The sequence below is a fragment of the Micromys minutus genome, assembly GCF_963924665.1.
Source record: "Micromys minutus genome assembly, chromosome: 3".
NCBI lineage: Eukaryota > Metazoa > Chordata > Mammalia > Rodentia > Muridae > Micromys > Micromys minutus.
Genome location: NC_137972.1, coordinates 44,888,514 through 44,910,047, shown reverse-complemented (window position 1 = coordinate 44,910,047; position 21,534 = coordinate 44,888,514). Strand labels below are relative to the sequence as shown.

Sequence of the window (21,534 nt, the reverse complement as noted above, 5' to 3'; positions counted from 1 at the left end):
ATTTATTTTTGATCTTCATTTTTCTAGGCACTATGCCATCCTTGTTCACTTGATTTTATTGAGCAAGGGGATGCTGGACAGGAAACTGGTTAATTCTGCTTTCAGTGTTTAAAGATGTTTTTGGTATCACCTTACTACGATGGATAGTTTGGGCTTATAATTAAAAGAATCATCTCTTAGGATTTTGAAGGTGTCTTCTTTCTATTGCTCTTATAACACTGACTTTTATACTTCTGAGGTCCTCTGATGTGTTTAATCAATGAAATATTGTAGTGCTTTTTTTGGGTTCCAAGATTATGCACTTTATATTGTGTCTTGATATATGTATGTCTTGTCAACTCATAGTGTGGCTACTTTCACTTACCCTTAAACTCTTTGAATGTGAAAATGATAGCTATCCTTTGATGTCTTCAAGGTATTGCTATAGGAGCCCTGCTGATACCAATTCTGGATGCTCAAGTTTCTTAATATTTATTATGTTTAACCTACAGACGTCTTTCATGTGCTGCTTGTCTTGGTAACCTCCTCAATACTGTGATAAAATATTCGGACAAAAGTAACTTAAAGGAGAAGGAATCTAGTTTGGGTTACAGTGTCGTAGTGATGACTAAGGTGGATGTTTTTAAAGGTCACAGTGCTAGAGTGTTTATTTTAAATGAGCCATCTAAACGTTAGAATCTGTGTGTTACTTTATGTCTCATTGAGAAATTTCAGTTGGAGGTTCTAGGTTTCCTAGTTTCATTTTTCATTGTAGTCCTCAGCAGAAGGGATTAAGGATTGTTAGTGGTTCTTAACTGGTGGCAGTTCATTTAACAATGGAGGCACAATTGATTGTTACTTCTGAGGTGTGATTAGTGCTCCTGGCACAAGTGAATAGTGGCCATGCTGCAGAAAACTAAAACACATAAGGCAGCTTGTGTGTCAGGATTCTGTGGCCCACCATGCCAACATTGCTGAGTGTGAGAAATTCCCTTTATTTACTTTTTTTCTTCTTGTGCTGGCTTTAGTCAAGTCTTTGACCTTTTCCATTTTTTCCTTTATACTCATCCTTTTAAGGGCCAGTTTATATGTCCTGATACCCTCGTGCCATAGTTCTAAATCACTTGATCTTTTTGTGAGTTCTTTGTATTAGCACTAAAAGCTCTGTTGTGAATTTTCTATTTAATATCTAAAGTCTTTTGAAACTAATTTTGCCAATTGTGGATCTTCCTCTTCTATTTCTTCAGGAAATTTTATGTTGAGATAGGCTAACCTGGAACTGTGTTCCAGTGATCTTCTAGCCTCAAAAAAAGTCTATTTTGCTAGGTGGGTTGGATGGTTTATTTTATGTAGCCCCTGCTGACCTTGAATTTCTGATCTTCAGTCTCCATCTTCCAAATAGTGGGGATATAGTCTTACATCATCATGTCCAATTTATGCAGTGCTAGGGATCAAGCTCAGGGCATTAGGTGAGCATTCTACCACATCTCCAGCTCCAGATTTAAAAAAACAATTTGGTATGTGTCCGGATTGCTGTTAGGTTGTTATCAGTTCCGTACATCATTATTTTCCAGGTCATTATTAGTACACCATCAGCACAGTGAAGATGTCTTGACTCCCCATTCAAGCCTTGATCTATTGAATCACTTATTTACAGAAGTATGAATGAAGATATACACTACTCTCCTAGTTTACTGGGCTGCTAGACAGTTGTATATCTAGTATTTTAACGTATGTATGCCATAGCGAATTATTACACTTTTTATAATTATATCTAAGCAGTGAACTGCACAAGAAAACAGGTTATATCCCTAACTTTTGTGTTGCCTAGAACTTAGACTATTGCTCGGGTGTCATCAATTTTTTGAAAAATGTTTAAATTTTTTACACTAATGGTAAAGTGTGAGGGGAAGATAGAAAGATCTGGTACTATTCCTAGGGGGACATGAACAAACCCCTGCTCATGCTTGATTAGGGACCAGTATCAAACCAGAGTAAAGGATACCACCACTGAAGTCCAGCTTGGTGAGTACTGGCTCAGTTTATATTTACTGTTGGCTTTACTCATCGTTCTATAAAGGAAAGTGTTTAATTAGGGCTTGCTTACACTTTTGGGAGGAGTTCTCAAGTTTTCTAATGATGTGACTCTTTAATACATTTCTCATGTTATACTGGTCCCCAACAATAGTTATTTTTCTTCCTGCTTCATAATTGTAATTTTGCTACTGTCATGAGTTGTAATGTTTTGATGGTCTTAGGTGACTCGACCCTTGTTTAGTCCCCAAAGGGTCTGGACTTACAAGTTGAGAAACACTGGTTTTGAAGTTTATCCCTTATTAGCATGGTGGCATGCAGACAGGCAGAATGCTAGAGAAGAAACTGAAAGTTATGTCATCATCCACCTGCAGCAAGGAAGAGACAGACACTGACTTGCATGAACTTTTGAAACGCCAAAGCTCATCCCCAATGACATACATCTTCCAACAAGGCCACACTTCCTAATCCCTGTCAAGTAGTACCACTCCCCAGTGACCGAGTATTCAAATATACTAACCTCCACACTGATGGTACTTAGAAGTATGGATGAAGGGTTAACTTACAGGAGCAGAAGTGCCCAGGATGGGTGGCTGGTTACCCATGGAACTGGAAGTAAGGGATGTGCTGTGCTGCCTGAGCACATGAGAGCCTCTTCCAGGAAGTGTGGCCTTGGAGTGAGGCAGTGGTTAAGAACTCTTGATGCTCTTCCAGAGGTATATATACTAAAATAAAAAGTTTTTACTGCTTATATGAGCTTGGGAAAAGCAGGTTGCAGTGAGTTGGTCAGAGTCAGGATTTCAGGTACTTGTGAAACAGCTGAGTTGTTTACTGTCGGGGTTTCAAGGGGCACCCCTTAACAACTTCCTGAGTCTCAACAGCTTCCTTTAAAGATGGAACATTTCATCTTGGAGGAAATTGCCACACACCAATAAATAGAGATGAAAATGCATATTTTTCCCATGCATGTATGCATTTTTGTGTGCTTGTGTGTATGTGTATCTAAGGATGGTGCTGGAATTGATTTTTTTCCACCTTATTTGTTGAGTCAAGGCAGTGTCTCTTGTTGGACCCAGAGCTTGCTGATGAAGCTTGTTAGGCTAGTGAGCTGGCTTCAGGGATCCTGTCTTCACCTTCTAAGCACTGGAATTATTTTATAATAGGTAGACTATCATACCTACCTGGTACCTGGTTCTGGGAATCCAAACTCTTATCCTCATGCTTGAGCTCTGGGTGCCTTAAACATTGAGCCACCTTCTAGCTCAGGCAGTTGTGTGCTTTATTTACTATGTCAGACAGGCTAGGACCCTGAGTACCTCAAATGACAATTGACTGAAAATGTTGGGAGTGGGAGTGAAATTAAAGTTATTGTGGCTTATATTGGTTGTTCATTTATATTGTTTATTTGAGTCAAGACCTCTCTGTATGGGACCTGATTGGCCTGGAACTTACATTGTAGACGAAATGCCCGTGAACTCAGAGATAGGTCCTCCTGTCTCAGTCTCCTAAGTGCTGGGATTACAGGTGTATGCCACAAAACCTGGCATATTCTGTACTTGTAGTGATAAGACTTTCCTAGTTTAGTTCATGTAAGCATTATAGCATGAAAGTTGTGAACACATTTATAATATCTGTATTTGCATTTAGTGTTAAGTAATTGTTAATGTTTTGTGACTTTTTTATAGGATTCAGTGGTCCCAATTTAAAGGCTATTTCATTTTCAAACTGGAGAAAGTGATGGATGATTTTAGAACTTCAGCTCCTGAACCAAGAGGTCCTCCCAATCCTAATGTTGAATATATTCCCTTTGATGAAATGAAGGAAAGAATACTGAAAATTGTCACTGGATTTAATGGGTATGCCATAATAATAGTAATAATAATATTTTCAAGCGTTAATTTTAACAACAAAGATTTTTTTCTTAAGTTTTGCTACATCTGATTGATAATTGATTTTTATCAGTGTTTGCTAATTTTTGATTAATAAATATTTAAATGTTTACTGTCTTAAAAAACTAAACCGTTCTTAGGAAATTTGAGGGTGTTCAAACTTTAAACATACTGTGATAGCAGTGATATTCCTTTATCAAAATAACATTTTAATATTTCTTTTATTTGGCATTATTTTGATATTTGGTGAAAACTTATTTATAATTAAGAGGTTTATTTATTTTAGAGTTTATGTGTCCTTCTTTCTTCCAATAATTTAATACCTTTAAGCTTTCTTAAGACATTGAAAACACCAGGAACACTAAATGAGTGATACTTTAAAAAAACGTTGCTGTAGTTTATAGTCGTCGTGTGTTTATATTTCTTGAAGGGAAGATGATGGTGCATTTGTGAAGTTGGATTGTTGAGCATATTGCATTTGGTACTGGCAATTTGAAGCATGTGATGACAGTATGAAATACGGTGAATTGGTTTATGTTTATAAAGTTTCTGTTTACTGGTAGGTTTTATGTGAAGAAGTTTTAATTCTGTGTTTTTATGCCTCAAATAGCCTGATTCTTTTGGGGCTGATATTTGGACCAAGGTCTTACTATGTAGCCCTGGTTGGCCTTTGATTCACAGAGATCCACTTGCCTCTTGGTCCTTTGTTGTGATTAAAGGTGTGTACCACCCTTCTCAGCTGCTTTTTCCCATTTTAAGTTTAGGGATTTGCCTACAATATCAGTTTATGCTTTGACATTGGGTCTATTAATAAAACTGCTTTTTCCAGGAGATGTTGTGCTTGGTGTTTAGTTTCATCAGATTAGTTTATCCTAGGTCTCTGGAATCGGAGGAGACTTATCTTGACCATTTATCTGTAGTTATTTAACCACATGCTTTGTCATTATGAGTTTAGTTGGGACTTTTAAAAATCCATGTACCAGGAAGAAACCACATGTTGTTAAGTTTGTTATATGTTGCATAAGATTTATTTTTGAACTGGGTGTATGCAGAATATACAGACTTTCTTTGTAGAATATTTGTGTGTGTTTGCATTTGTACACACAAAATGCTTAGACATTCCAAATATATGGGAGTTAAAAATGAATTATACTATTTCATTGTGAATGTTGAGCTAATTTATAAATTAGTAAAAGTAAATATTCATAATTACATTAAAGCTAGACTAGATGACAGGTAAGTAGGTTATTAGATAAAGCTAAAATATTTATAATTTTTAACCTGTTAGAACATGTATTCATCTACTTGAGATGATTTGAACAGTCATTAAATGCCTAAGCATACTTAAGCATAATTGCTCTTAAGGTGCTTTTCATCTTTGAGCCATAAGTATTTTAATTCCAGTTTTCAGAATGGCTGTTTTTGAATTACTTTCTCTAATTAGGCAGGATCAGAGTTTCAATTAGTGGTATGTTAGGAAATTTCATTTCATACCTGCCTTTTTGGTTTATAATTACATATTGACATGTTGAAACTTGATAACCTTTTGTTTTTAAGTTCTGAATATAGATATTAACAGATTAAAAAGAAATACCTTTTTGCTTTCCATCCAGTTTATTTATTTATTTTTAATAATAATTGTTTTTGTGATGTGTGCCTGTGTGTATGCTTATCTGTCTAGTTTCCTGTGGCCACCACAGGTCTGTTAGAGTGTCATCTTTAATTGTTTACTGGCCCTGGGGTTCATTGATTGGCTAGTGATTGGGCTCCAAGGATCCACTTGTCTGTGCTTACAGCATTTGGGATACAGCTTTGTGCTGCCTACCTATATAAGTGTGCTTGCTGGTTATCTAAATTTAGGTCCTTGGGTTGAGGCACAGCAAATACTTTACCCACGGTGTCATTCTACAGGCCTATTCATCAGTTGAGAATCTTCTTTCTAGTATGTTAATCATTAGGTTGTCTATGATTAAAATGATATTTCTTTAGATCTCCAAATACCAGGAATACATATAGAAAAGGAGGTATTGGAATCATGGTATATTGTAGTTGTATATTCATTTTACAAAAGATATGACACCTCGTGATTAGTAGGTACATGTATAGCCTGGTGTGGCTCATCACACGTCATCCTGTACTCAGGAGACTGCATGCTGACCAGCCTGTGCTACATAGTTAAGCTCTTGTGTCTTAAAAACACAAGGAGAGGGACTTGGCTCAGCTGTTAAGAATGTGTACTTAAGAATGGGCCACAGTTGGGTTCCCAGCACCCTATAGCCAGGCTGTGGTAGTCCATGCCAGACAGAGGCAGGTAGATCTCTTGAGTTGGAGATGAGTCTGGTCTATAGAGTGAGTTCCAGCACAGCCAGACTAGATAGAGAAAACCTGTGATGGGAGGAAGGGGTAGTTGTGCAGGGGGTGGGGGTGGGTTGTGGGGGGGCGGAGAACACAACCACCTGCAAAACAACTGCTGCTCCAGAGGATTGGATGCTTTCTTTTGGCTTCCACCAACATGTGCCTTTTTGTTTGTGCACAAAATAAACAGGAAAGAATATGCCTTTTTTCTCTCTAGAGATAGACAGGCCTTTTTTTTTTTTTTTAAAGTGGTGGAGGGCGAGCAGTACTAGCAAATTCTAGACCAGCACTTTACCACTGAGCACCCTCTTAGCCCTATCTCAAAATGTCCACATATACCTCTGTGTAGTAACTGAAATTACTGTGGTTTTGTGTATTCTGTGTATGCTTTTGAGTTTTGTGTATATCTTTTCTGTCTACATTCAAGGTGCCAGTTTGTAGTTTTATAAAATAGAATGAAAATCTTTTATTTGTGTGTGTGTGTGTGTGTGTGTGTGTGTGTGTGTGTGTGTGTGTGTATGGGTATTTTGTTAGCAAATATGTTTGTACACCACATGCATGTGTCCTTGGAAGCCAGAATACTGCATCAGATCCCCTAGGACTGGAGTTAACAGATGTTTATGAGTTACCGTGTGGGTACCGGTCCTCTGCAAAGCAGCCATTGATCTTAACCGCTGAGCCATCTTTCCAGCCTTGCTCTGTTTGTTTTATTGTATTGCTGCTGTGCTTCAAAGAATCTTAATACATGCCACTATCTTCCAAACTATTTTTGTAAATTTTGAGTAATTTTTGCTTTTTAAATTAAAAATTGTCTACTTCCTTATTTTAATTTTTTCTTTTATTGAAAGTAGATTTTTTTTTTTCATGAAATGTATTCTGATTATGGCTTCCCCTATCCATACCATTTTCCTTTGGTCTCTACTGAGAAAACAAACAGGCATCTAAGGAATAATAATAAAATAAAATAAAGTAAGATAAAATAAAAACAAATAAATTGCAGTAGGACAAAGCAAACAAGGTAAAAACACAAGTAACACATAAACACATTCACACACAGCAATCTCATGAAAACACAAAACTGTAAACCATAATTACATATATTCGATAAGGACCTGTAAAATTAAAAAGAAAAAAAGGCCCTGACACAACATTATAAACAACTTCTCAAGATGCCATTAGATTCATTTTATGTTGGGAATGGGGGCCTGTTTTGCCTTTGTTTACCCAGTGAGGCTCCCCTGGAGAAAACTAAGCTTTTATTTGTAAGTGGCTAGCATTTGCATATAGTTTTTTAGTTGGGGATTAGGGTTTGTGTTCAGTTCTCAGTTCTAGGACATTCTCTATACATGCTTCCATAGTCTCTGTAAATGTTTGTATGTGCAACACTCACTCATTCTGTATTTAGAAGGTTTTGTTTTCTCGGTGTCTTCCATCTCCTCCAGCTCTTATCACTCTTTCTGCCTCCCCCTCTTCAGAGTTTAAATCCTGATCTTGAGGGAAGGGATTTGATAAGAGACATTCCCCTTTAGCAGTAAGTGTTCCAAAGTCTTTTACTCTGCACATTGTCTGACCATGGGACTCTGTATTTGTTATCTGTTGGAGGAGGAAACTTCTCTGAGGATGTCTGAGCACAGCACTACTGATTTATGAGGATAGTAGAATATCATTAGGAGTAATTGTATTGCTATGCTCTTTTAGCAGAACAGTAGTATTTGGTTTTCCCTTAGTTACATGGACTATCTTGATAGTCTCAGGTTCTTGCCATCCAAATATTGTCAGGTATGGGTTCCATGAGTTCTATCTCATGAAGTGGGCCTTAAATCCAGTCAGGTGTTGGTTGGTTACTCCCACAGGCTTTCCACTAATGTACAAGTATATCTTGAGAGGTCGCCATTAACATTAAAAATTAAAGGGTTTGTAGCTGGGTAAGTTTTTACTTTTCCTTTTTGGTAGGGTGTAGAGTACTTTGTAGTGTCATGAACACTAGTTCATACAGGTAAGTGCTCTAAGTAGTATCCGTTTGTTTTCATGTTAGGTGAGTCAAGTGGGTGTTGTCTTCAGCGATGTGGTCTTACCATCCTTATGGAAAGTAACCAATAGCCTGGGTCTTTGGGGGTGTCCATGGGGCCCCTTTGGCCAACAACTTGATTAGGTGTAACCTATCCTTAGAATTGGAGGTTTTATTTGATAACAGGATGTCTAACTGGGGCTCTCTCTCCTGTTATTTGGTGATTTCATTTAGATTTCTTACATATATGCGTATATTTCAAGAAGCTTCTACTTTATGGGCTTTTATACCTCTCATGGCACTTAGTTTTGTCCCTTTCTGTATTCCCTTACTCTCCCCTCCCTGTCTTATTCTCATTTTAGTAAATTTTGTGTCTGTAATTTTTTTTTTTTTGCTCTTTGAATTTCAAGTTGCCCACTCACTTTCCCCTTTTAAAAATTAGAATAGTAATGATAGACCTGAACTATTAGCTTCTAAGGATAACTGCTTCCTTAAGCAAGGCCATAGAAAACTACAGATCTAGACTGGTAGGTTCCCACGTGTGTACTGAGAACCTATTCACTAAGAAGTACTTATTTTCTCTTCCTTTTTTGTAGTATGATTATTTGAGGATTGGTATAATTTGGTCCTCCTCCTTATCCTATCCCCTCACCTTGCCTTGTGATGGTAGGTCTTGGTATGATAATCAAATAAAATTCTTAAAATTGGAAAGTAAGATTTATACAAAGCTAGTTACTTTTTGATACATATTTGATAGAGGTATAAACAATTTAGAGTTCTATAAGCACTTGTAGAAATAAAAGCTTTGACATACTGAAGATTGATTGTTCGGATATGGACTGATACAAACATTAATATGCTTGCAACCTTGGCTTTTTTTCCAATATTAAAAGAAGTTGGTTCATTTAACTGCTAAGCCTTAGTATAGAAAAAACATGTAGCTTCAAATAAAGATAATGCCATTACACTGGTGATTATAAGTTGTATGAGGTAATAAAATTAGGAATGTATTTAGCTTTTAAGACCGTGTCATGTATGGATTAAGTAAAATTGTGAGTGAATATGTTTGACATGACAAGGACCCATGAGAGTGGTAAAGCTTCTAGTAAATGTTGACAGTATGTGCAGAAAGAATCCACAGTAACTTTTCTCTCCTGGATATTTATGGCCTGAAGACAGTTCTCCTACAGACTGTTAGTGTTACTGAGGTTAAATTACCTCCTTAATTCCCCTGTAAATACTAATAAACATACTGAGCTTCCAGGGTGTTACAGCTTTGTTCTATCTTGAGAGCACAGACCACCTGGTCTTAGCTTTTCTGTGTCAGTGTGTCTTTATGTTTGTCTTTCTTCATTTCCTCACTGCTCCCAGTCAGGGTTGTGGGACCTTGCAAGGATATAGCATCATCTAACTATTGTCTCACTATGTATCTCTGGCTGGTCTGGAATTCGAATCTATTTGCCTTGTTCCTAAGAGCTTTCAATGTTGTGCCTCGCCATACCTAGCTTCTGTTCAGTTTTTGATGATTTTTATTAGGTTCCATGAATAGTTTGTAGGCTGAGTAGAAAAGAAAGACATAATTATAAAAAGTTCAAATCGAGTGGTCAGAATTTAGAATATTGTACTAATCTTTTTATGGAATGAGTTTTAAAGCATTCTGTTTCCTTTGTTCTTTTTATTGCTCTAAGTGACTCCTACCTACATTCATTCTTCTGTAGCTTAACACATGGTGATTTGGTAAAGCTTCACTGTGAAGCACTGATCCTAATCCTTCACACTAATGGCCTTAAACTATAAAATTATTTCACAGTATCCCTTTTACTATTCAACGACTATGTGAATTGCTGACAGATCCAAGAAGAAATTACACGGGAACAGACAAATTTCTCAGAGGAGTAGAAAAGGTAAGTATTCCATTAAATTAAGTTTGAAGAAAGCTGCTTATTTACTTTTACTAAGCATTAAAAACAACAACAAAAACAAAACAAACCACCAGCAAGACATAAGATTTAGTAGTGCATTGTAAATGTCACTGTGGGATTTTGAAAGTCAGAAGCACTTGGAAACTTGAGTGTAAAACCATTTAAGTGATTTTTATTGGCTTAAAAGATCTGGTTCAGATTGTGGGTGGAAGGTCACAAAAGGAAAGAACGTTGGAGAGTGGAGTATTCTTCCTTTTGTGACCTTCCGCCCACCATCTGAAGCAGATCTGATATCAAATATATATTAGTTGAGTTTTAAAACTTAATTCTACTATTCATTAAAATTTTTTGTTTGTTTCAAAATCGGTCCTTTTACTCTGGGAACTGGAGTCTAAAACCATTACCTTTGGAATTTTTTTTTTAGTAGTTAGGGCTTATCATATTGTGTTTTTAGACTTTATGTTATCCCTTATAATGAGATTCCGAAGGCCAACTTCAGTATTTTGGCTTAAGGATCCAGAGTAGTTGTGTTTAGAGGATTGATTGATTGGTTGATTGATTGATTGATTGATTGATTGATTGATTGATTGATTGATTGAACAGACAGGATATCACTGCCTGCATTTGCCAAATCAGTGGTATGGTGTTTTACATTCTGAGTCAGGGATTTAAACAAAATTTGTTTCCTGAACAATTTTAAGCCTTCATGATAAGGCTGTGAGACAACCTTAAAAGTACTTTTCTGGTATAATTGCCAAAAGAGGGAATTTGGTCTATTTTTGGGCTCCAAAATAGTTTTTTTTTTTTTTTTTTTTTTTAATACTACTAAGAATTGTTTAAAAGTGAACCAACAGTCTCCCTACAATATGATGGCAAGTTTCAAGGGGTCATAATGCCACTTAATCTGACTTAAATTATTGGAATTGTTTTTCCTGTCAGAAAACACTGAATCCTGGTGTGGTGGTACAAGCCTGTAATTGCAGCACTTGGGGGTCAGAGGCTGTCCTGATCATATAGTGAATTCCAGGCTAGCCAGGGCTTTAAAAGAGGGGTAGGGGTTTCGTTTTTAACCAGTTGCTCTGAGTTGGAGTAGGTGGAGGGCTTGCCTAAGAGACTGGTCATGAAAATCTCCACAAGGGGTTAATATTTTATGTTCTGTGCTTTGCTTTCACTCATCAACTTACTGGTTTCTGTTATTTCAGAATGTGATGGTTGTTAGCTGCATTTGTCCTTCTTCAGAGTAAGTATAGAGTGTTTTGGTGGTTTTTTTTTTTTGTTTGTTTTTTTTTTTTTTTTTTTTTTTTTGCTTTTGGCATTACTATATTCTAGTTGAATAGTGTTCTTTAAATCATTTGCATTTAATTATTTCATATGTAACTAAACGTGATAGCATCCAATCATTGTGAAATCTACCTGGTCCCTGAAGTGGAATATTGCCAAAATACTGTTCAAGTGTTGAACCAAAGAGACGGGCTAATTACTCCAGTTTGGGTCATGTAAATCCATTTGTAGGGGTGGCAGTTAGGAGCAGAACAAGCTGCTTCATGGTATCCTCCACGATGAACAAGTATTACTAATTGTCAAGATAGCTATATCCAAATTAAGGACTTGGTTCTAGGCATCTCTTAATCCATGGCACTGTTAACATTTAGGTCACATGTGTAATTCTTTGTTGTCTGTGGATGTCCTAGAAATTGCAGGCTAGTGCACCCTCATCCTCCCCAACCTACCCTAGCACATTCAGAGTCTGTGGCATGAAAAGGGCTGGGAAGAAAACGCTGCTACTTGCATAGATCCACTGCTCTTTTAAAAACAAAAAGTTTATTTTTAGAACTTTTGACTTTACTAAAGTGATTTTCTAATGTAAAGTTAGCTAAAGAACAACATTTCAAGAGATTTGAAAGCAAGTGTCATCGACTAATAGTTTTTTTTAAACCAATCTCAATATTGGTGTGTGCATGTTCTAATGTTTGAATTTGACAGCTGTGTTACAATCTAGACTTAGATTTTTCTTTATAATGTATTTATTTTTGCTTATATATTGTTTTACCTGAATGTCTTTAAGTATACTTTGTGTGTGCCATGGAGTTGGGGGAGGGGCATTAGCTCTTCTGGAGAAGGGGTGAATGGATGGTTGTGAGCCACCATGTGGGTGCTAGGAACAGAACCCTAGTCCTCTGGAAGAGTAGGTTGAGCTCTTCCTGCTGAGCCATCTCTTTAGCCCTATACCCAAATTCCTTAGAATTAGCCCTCCTTCCTTCAGTTTCTTCCTTTATGTTTTTATTTTATTTTGAGACATGGTCTCAATCTGTGGTCCTGGCTGGCCTGGAACTTGTTATGAGGTTCAGGCTGGCCTTGAACTTATAGAACTCTATTTGCCTCGGTGTTTTAGTGTTAGGATTAAAGTCGTGTACTACCACGTTTACCTGAAGTTTTTTTTTTTGTTTTTGTTTTTGTTTTTAATTATAGGAAGAACAATTCTAATAGTTTAAACAGAATGAATGGTGTTATGTTTCCTGGAAACTCACCAAACTATACTGACAGGTGAGAATATTGTGGTTTGTTTTGATTTTTAAATTGTCCAGAGTGTTTTCTGGTAGTATTTGAGTTAAGGCTCACTATTAAAAAAAAAATACACATACACATTTATGGGGAAGATAAAAGATAAATGTTGGAGACAGTAGGCTATTTGCTAATATGGGATAAGGCACAGATTCAAAAGCCAGAATCATTGCAAATACTTGTAACGTGTACTTTGGAAGTTGTAATTGTGTGCATGTGTTTTATTTTTATATTATTATTTCTAAAAGAAAATGATGTTTATTTATCTTATTATAGGTCTAATATAAACGGGCCTGGAACACCCAGGCCACTTAATCGACCAAAGCTTTCTTTGTCAGCCTCCTTGACAACAAATGGTTTGCCTGAGAGCACAGATAGCAAAGATTCAGACCTGCAGCTAAGTGAAGAGAAAGCCCACAGGTTTGTGTGTTTATAATTAAAGAGAGAGAAATGCATAGAAATTTAATGTTAAAGGTTTTTTATAGCACTATTTATATTCACAAGGTAGAATGGACCTTCTTTATTTAGTGAGCTTCATCTGTGGGTTTGTAAGATTCAGCCAGTAAAAGATCAAAAGTAATTGAGAAAGTTTGCATCTGTCCTGGTTAGGTATAGACAAAGTCTATACCCCTGTGCCCAGAGTGTTCATTTGCATTAGGTATTGTGTCACCTAGCGGTGATTCACATGTAAGGGAGATAATATGATTTAGTGTGTAAGTGTAAGAGGAAGCTCTGCATGTTCCTAGAGATCTTTAGGCTTTGGTGCATGCCATGGGGGTCCTAGAATTTCCGATGGGTCCTCAGGGACAGAACAGGCCTTAAAATGACTGAAGGAGATATGGCTTCTGGTTTGCATCAGTACAGCTAAAACTCAATATTGACATGATTTTTTAGAATTTTTCAGAAAGCTCATAGAACCTGACAAATTGGTCCTAATGGGAATATTCTGAAACCGTTTCAGTTGCTTTGGAAATCATTTTCTTAGGACAGATACTACCATTAATTTCAGTCAGTTTGTTAACTTTCTAATATTAGAGGTGAGAATATAGATTATGTGGAAAATGACTTTATTAATGACACACAAAAAAAATCTGCAGTGATTCTTCAGCATCTGAATCAGAAGATTCCTCACTGAGCCCTGTTAAGAATAAACATCCAGATGAAGATGCTGTGGAATCTGAGGAACATGAGGTGAAAAGACTGAAGTTTGACAAAGAAGATGACGTCGGAGAGACAGCTAGCCAAACGGTGTCCAGTGAAGTCTCTTCAGTTAGAGCAGAGGAAACGGAAACAGCCTCTTCCCCCCCTGAGAAGGACAGAGAAAGTCGAACCAGGCAGCATTGTACAGAAGAGGAGGAGGAGGAAGAAGAGGAGGAAGAAGGTGAGAGAGGGGAAGAGGTCACCCCTTCTTCCCCACACATGTGCACATGGGGCTCCTCAACCTGCTGCTGATGGGCTCTTATCCCACCTGTGTGTGTGCTGCTGAGTTTGAGGAGCTGTGAGCCATAGACACAGGAATCAGGAAACTTAACTGCGCTTGTTTTGAAAATGAATTTAACTACAACATTTGCTTATTTCTAGAATCGTTTATGACACCAAGAGAAATGATCCCAGAAAGAAAAAATCAAGAAAAGGAATCTGATGACGCCTTAACTTTGAACGAAGAGACTTCAGAGGGGAGCCATCAGACGGAGGGCTCTGGTGTGTCTCCAGCTCAGACAGACTCCACTTCAGAAAGGAGCGACCGTGCTGGGCCCTTGAGGAGTGGCTCTGACTCCCGGGAGACTCAGGGGTCAGGAGGTCCCCCTTCCAGTAAAACTGGGGAAAGTGTGTCAGGGTCGTCTATGGAAAATGACGAAGCCACAGAAGTCACAGATGAACCAATGGAACAAGACTAACTACTTAAAAACACTTAGAGGCAGTATTTTACATACAGTTCTGGTTTTACACTGTATAAAACTTTTAAGTAATAAATAAAGTGGACCTTTAGTTTTACAAGAGAAACAGGCTGTAAAATAAAGAACCTTAAGAATAAACCCTAAAAGAGTTGTACATGAAGAGCTGTGAATGCGGCTCCTCTGGGTCCCGCTTATTTCTGATTTTCTTGTTTTGTTTGGTTTTTCGTTTGTTTTTTCCTGGAGTACTCAAATCAGTGGTTTGTGTGTAGATTTTTTTTTTTTTTAATTTAGAATTAAAGTTTTTAAACTGGAAGATAATTATAATTTTGAACTTTAAAGATGATCTCATTTGGTTTATACACAGAAGGGTTTTTGTCTTGTCTCTTGCAGTTCCCATATTTTGGTCACAGTTTAAACATGTTAACATGTGAATTATAGGGTTTCATGTGGTTTCAGATTTTTATTGTTCGACTGTATAATGGGACTTTAAGTCATATATACATATATAGATTATCCTAAGGGGGAATGTTCTATTTTTCTGTTTCTATAAGAGATAAATACAGTGGATACTTTTTTATTGGTAATGACTGAGTTCACTTCTTTCAGAGACATTTTCTTTTTCTTCTGAGTAATTGAGACTAAAATCTGGCCCCTGTGAAAACCTGGGAATCTTTAAATCTGTTGAAATACCAGGTTAAACACATTCCAAGAGATCTGCGCAAACTAAATTCTTTTGTATACTTCTAAGGTGCCTGAGAAAAAAAGACTTCATTATTTATGAGAACGTGTGCTTTATCTTGGGAGTTGCACTCAAACATTAGCTTACTGTTAATAGAATGAGTGCTTAGGAGCCTGACATGAAACCATCTCAGAAGAGCCCACAGGTCCCATAACATTTGATTGCTTTTCTGAACATTATCAACATTACATCTATCTTTCTGAATTATCCTATATGCACATGGCACTGGTGCGAAACATCCCTGTACTGGAAGAATTAATAGAGTACATCAGTAATGTACCTGAGCTAAAATAAAATGAAGCTTTGGGGGTACACAGAAACCGCCATTTTGTATAACACTTGGAAGTGAGGTAATATTTTTGAACATACATCTCCAACAGCCAGTGTTACATTTTTCAGATCAACACAAAGCACAATGGTTACTCCTTTAAACTCAATATTTTCAAATCCACACATTTAAAGTCATGCAAGCTGCAACTTCCCTGTCAGAATTACTGGCTGCCAAATTTATACCTGTTTCTTCAGCTGTACTTTTTGATATTTAGAATTTTTAAATTTCTGTAAAGTAGATTTTGTAGACTGTAATGTGTTCACTGCCTTTGTGAAGCGGTATATAATTGTATAATTCTGTGTGTAACTGAATGCTCGGGCTTTCCATACAGTATTCATATAAAGCAATAAATATTAATGTTATGAAATATTTGAGTACATTTTTATCAAAGTACAAAAGAATCCCTTTTTTAGTTTCAGACATCTGAGGTACACAGATGGACCTGATAGTGATGCAGACGGTCTCTCACTGTCCTAAGCTGGCGATGGGAAGCCACAAGGTGTGCAGTCTGGCTGCTTAGACGTTACAATGGCTGAAGAGATACTTGGCTCCGTTTGTTTGTAAAGTAATACACTACTGATTGATGACCTTCAGGCTCACAGCAGCTGGATGGTATGTTTATGAATCTAATAAAATGGTCGATTTACTCACCCAAGAGGGGTGAGAATCAAATGTAACTTTAAGAATTTTTGACAGAAAAAAGGTTAAAATGAAGCAAATTTTAAGTGTGACAATTATTTGTAATGGCCTGTTACTTTATTTAGTTGAGGGATTACCAGTAAGAGCAGATTTTAAGCATTTTAGGTTTAGAATTTTTGAGATTTTCCTTAGGGTATTTATGAGATTGTTGTCAATAAACCTGTTCTCTAAGCTCCTGTGACCTTTGATAGTTTTTATTATGGTGCCATGGACCATTCACAAACAAATCAGTTCGCTGCTGGTTAAAAGTTGAAGATTTAGCATCGTGAATGGAGGTCTGTGGTTTTATTTGTAATCTTGCAGTTGCTATCTTTGCAAGGGGAAATGTATTTCTTTATTAAATAAAGTACAATTAATGGTGAATGTACCAAAATGACATCACTCAATTCTATGAGAGGTCTGCATTTTAACCTATAGTTTAATAGCTTTAATACTTATTAGCTATTCCTATGTTTATCATAGATGAAAGTCGTTGCTGTCTATAAAGATACATGTAGGGTACTGGTGAAGGGTCTCTCTAGGGCAGTTGGAATATTCATGACTTTGTGAAACCATGTTCAGGCTGTGGATGCATTGGCCCCTTGGAAGTTCATTTCCACAAGACTGTTAGATGCACTTACAGGAGACTGCAAGGGAAGCATCAGTTCTAACAAGACCTGAGTCATGTGAGTGATGAAAAGGCAAGTTGTAGGCATATTTCTTTAAGGTATCCAGCAAAGCCCTATGAGAAGATCCAGAGGGTCAAGACTTCGGAGGCTGCAGTAGCTGGTGATCACTAAGCTGTTCCCAATCCTAACAGAACTGGGCAATGCCAGTGAGTTATATACACATATGACATGGTTTTGCCATTTTTCCCTTTTAAAGAGTGAAAACGTTTTTGAAAACTCTTCAGTTCTGAAAATGTAGCAGAACAGAAGTGAGTAGTGAAAATATATTTTGAGTATTAGATAAAATAATCTACAGCCTTTCCCATATGTAACCAGAGCAGTGGAGTTACAACTCTGGTTTTTGAAAACTAATCCAGAAATCCTCCATCAGAAAGTTTTAGAGCATTGAGATCCCTTGTTTTATTCTGGCAGTGTAGATAGGCATGTATTTATGCATTTTGTAAAATCAAATTTTCAAGTTACGTAATGTACTAGCTTAAATGGTTCTGGGCAGAGCCTAAAGCTGCTGCAAAAATTGAATGTGAGACCTGTATTGAGGGTGGAAATGTACCTGCAGAGCCAAAGCAAGTTATCCTGGGTAGTGTTTCAAATTGTCTTTTGAGCTGGAGTTGCTTAGATCTGTTGGTTTTGACAAAATGAAGGTCGGTTCTTGAGATTTGTGCTAATCATAAGATGAATGGATGTAAAAACACCATGTAATTTTATATTGGGATTATGAAAATTAGCTTGACGGGGTTATTGGCCTAACAAGGATGCTAGTATGTGCTGGCTATAATACACATATTCCACATTTTAAAAATAATCAGGACACCAGAATTCTCTTCTTTCAATTTGGAGCCTAGATCGATCACTTTGCCAAATAAATGTATTATTTTCATAATGCAATAAAGTATAAACTAGAATTTTTTCATGTGTGGAATCACTTTATTTACTATTCTGACACACCTGTCTCTTCTCCATTGCCCTTCAGTTGAGCCACAGGGAGGAAGTCTAACATGAGACTCTAGTACTCAAAGCCATTGGCGGGTGCCATCAGGGAGAGTTGGGGTCCTAGGCCTGTGTGCAGGTGTCTGTTGACATAACCCGGCATTAGTTTGCATGCACTGATTTATGTGTGTGTTGGAATCTGAGAAACCTGACCTGAGGCACCTGCATGGGAACTGTAACAGGTTAGGACGAGAGCATCAGATTTCTTATTATTCATTCCCATTTGACCTTTGTGTTGTCACAGAATTGGCACTAATGGAAATTTAGAGTTGGCTTGTACTACCAGGAGCTGGGTGCCCTCTGGCTTCTTAAAGTGAAGCTTGTGAAACAGGCTTTAGTTTTAGAGTTTATGGTCTTTGGGTTCAGCGTACAATTTTTTTTTCACTACCCGAAAATGAGTAGTGGAAATCCAGTTTGAATGTTATTAGGTGATTTTAATACTGGGTTCGATTCCTAGCACCCACATGTTGGTTCACAATCATTGGGGGGGGGTCATCCAACTTCTTCCTTAGGTACTATGGTAGAGAGGCATATATGCACATAAAGCATCTGTATACATAAAAAGGGAGGTAACTGAGTTAATGTGATGGTTTGTGTAAGCTTGGCCCAGGGAGAGTCACTATTAGGAGATGTGACCTTGTTGGAGGAAGTGTGTCACTGTGGGGGTGGGCTTGGAGACCCTCTCCTAGCTGCCTGAGGATGCCCAGTTTGTTCCTGGCTTCAGATGAAGATGTCAAACTCTCTGCTCCTGCACCATGCCTGTCTGAATTCTGCCGTGCTCCTTAACCTCTGAACCTGTAAGCCAATTAAATGTCATTTATAAGACTTGCCTTGGTCATAGTGTTTGCTTGCTGCAGTAAAACCCTAACTAAGCCAGGTGATTGGACTTTTCGTTATGAGGGATGTCAGGATGATCTGCCCTGATTTTCTAGCTACACACACCCAACAACAGCACAAATAAAACAAGTTCACTTTCTGTTCTGCTACTTTTACTTCCATGTACCTCACTTTAGCCCTTCTGTGTTTATGGATTCCTAGGGTTTGAATCCTAACTCGGCCACAACTTGTTGCCTGGGTAATCACCAAAAACAAAAGAGCATCTGTTAGGAACCACAACAAGCCCTGGTGAGGGTTAGCTGCTACATCCATGTAAGGTCAGGTTTAGTACTAAGCAGCACTGTTGTGTGTCCGCAAATGAGGTCAAACTTCTGCAAACACGGGTTACTTATCACTGCTGGGACACACATTATAACCACGGGGTACATACTGGGGACACCCACCCACCTACACACCATTTATACAGCAGAACTTCATTCACTTGCACAAGGACAGGTGACATGCTTTACCAGTGGTTCCGCCACTCCTTGGTGCTGTTGGTGGCTTTTTAGAAATCAGGTTAAGAGAATCCTGTAGAAATCATGGTCCATCAGCTAGAGTAACTCTACCCTCACCTTGACTAGAGTGACTCCAGTGTGAACACTGTCTCTAGGTGGTACCAGCTATGAGATCCACACGAATGTCTGCATTTTCCAAGTTGAGATGTGGAACTTAGACTTCTGTGGAAGAGCCATCAATTAGTGTGATACACACTCTTTTGTCCATAACTTCAAACCCCGGCTGGGGGATTCAGGAGTTACTGGTAGCCAAGGAGATAAATACCCATTAAGGTGGCCGTGAGTGTTTGACCCTCAACCGCAGGGACAGAGCTTGCTTGCATGGAAGGTGTCCTTTTGTAGGATACCTTTGAAATAGTACACTGCACACTCTGACTGTCCTCCATTGAGGGGCCCAACTTTAAAACAAACAAACCCCACAGAAACATATACTTATTTACAAACACACTGTCCATGACATTCTTTTCCGAGAGACCAAATCCTAGTGGCTAAGAATCAGCAGCAAGGGACCATGAACTGAAGATGCAGGCAGATCTAGGTGACTTGCTGATAGGTTAAAGTGTGGTCTAAGGTGTTGATGCAAAAGCCACAGCTCTCATCTTAAACAGAACAAGACACTTTATTCTGGAATGTGAGTCACCATGTGGTTGCTGGGAATTGAACTTAGGACCTTTGGAAGAGCAGTCAGTGCTATTAACCACTGAGCCATCTCTCTAACCCCTACCTTTTAAAAAAGCATTATGGTTTTTTTTTTTGTATGGTAGAGAGTAAGCATCCCATCGCATGCATGCAAGTGAGGTCAGAGAGCAACTTGCAGAAGTCTGTTTTCTCTGGCTTTATGCAGCTTCAGGGATCAAACTCAAAGAGAGGGCTTAGGCTTGAGCAGCAAGCGTCTTTACCCCCTGAGCCTCAGTTTTGAAGATGCTTGTATTTTAGCTACTGATCAGATATCATGTTCACCCTGGTTATGAGGCTTGGGGTGAGCAGCATAACCAAGAATGACAAATATCTCCTCAGCTTACCTAAGAAGTGTCCTATTAAAGCTGGGCCAGCAAATCTGAAGTTTGGCAGACTGAGGCAGGAGAGTTTAGGATTCAAGGTCAGCCTGGGCTGCATAGTGAGACCTCACCACAAACAGAACAAAACATTTGCAAGTCTTCCTGTCATCTTCTGCGTAATGTGGAAGGGATCATCCTATAATCCACAGACGTGGGGTCATTTTACTTTTCAAGTTGACAGTAAGAAGTTCCACTCGGCTCCAAGTCACATAACCTGAAATAAAGGTCATACAGTGGTTATTTTGCAGGAGCAGAGTGAGGCTTTCTACTCCTTACCCACCCACCCCAGGAAGTAGGTACTGCCATCATCACTTCTTCCAAGATAAAACAACATCCCAGAGAAGCTGATTAATTTCTCTAGGGACACACAGCTGTGTGAACACTGAATAGGACCTTAGGACCAGTTTTTCCTTTTGTCTAACTTTTCTTGCCTGTACTAGGGATATTTGTAATAACTTCGTATTCATAACAAACTTTCCTGTTCCCTTTTCCTTCTACCAAATTCATCAACTAATCTTAGTAATGGCATTATGCAGGTCCCCTTGGAAGTAGGAAGTAGTCAGTATGTAAAAATGGGTGGAGTTCAGATGCCTCTCCACTGCTACCTCAGCTTATTGGTTATTTTATTGGTTATTCCTCAGTCTCTCTCTCTTGCTCCCTCTGTCTCTCCCTTCCCTGTGTTTCTCCCTTTCCCTCTATCTCTATCTCCCTTTCCGTCTCTCTGTCTCTGTCTGACTCTTCCTCTGTCTCTGTCTTCCTCTGCCTCTCTTTCTCTGTCTCTCAGTCTCGGTCTCCTACTGTCTCTGTCTCTGTCTCTCTCTCTCTCACACACATACACACACACACACACACACACACACACACACACGTGAGTCCATACACGTATTCTCTGGTGTTTTCTCCTGCCTTGCTTTTTGAGACACGGTCTTTTCCATATCTGAAGCTTGCTGCTTCTCCTAGGAAGCTAGCCCCTAGCAATCCTGCTTCCATAGGCCCCACTGCTGGGATTAC

General features: G+C 38.2%; 1 protein-coding gene across 1 annotated transcript in view; it reads left to right on the top strand.

The window, feature by feature from the left end:
* The window catches only part of PPP4R2 (protein phosphatase 4 regulatory subunit 2), a 34,344-nt gene extending 16,369 nt beyond the window's left edge, over positions 1-17,975 (top strand). The window contains exons 3-9 of the mRNA XM_080915045.1: positions 3,699-3,869; positions 10,076-10,169; positions 11,390-11,427; positions 12,657-12,731; positions 13,026-13,169; positions 13,847-14,130; positions 14,331-17,975. Coding sequence (XP_080771171.1) covers positions 3,699-3,869; positions 10,076-10,169; positions 11,390-11,427; positions 12,657-12,731; positions 13,026-13,169; positions 13,847-14,130; positions 14,331-14,647 — 1,123 coding nt within the window. The 3' untranslated portion in view covers positions 14,648-17,975. The remainder of the gene's footprint in view (positions 1-3,698; positions 3,870-10,075; positions 10,170-11,389; positions 11,428-12,656; positions 12,732-13,025; positions 13,170-13,846; positions 14,131-14,330) is intronic.
* Positions 17,976-21,534: the final 3,559 nt, after the last annotated feature.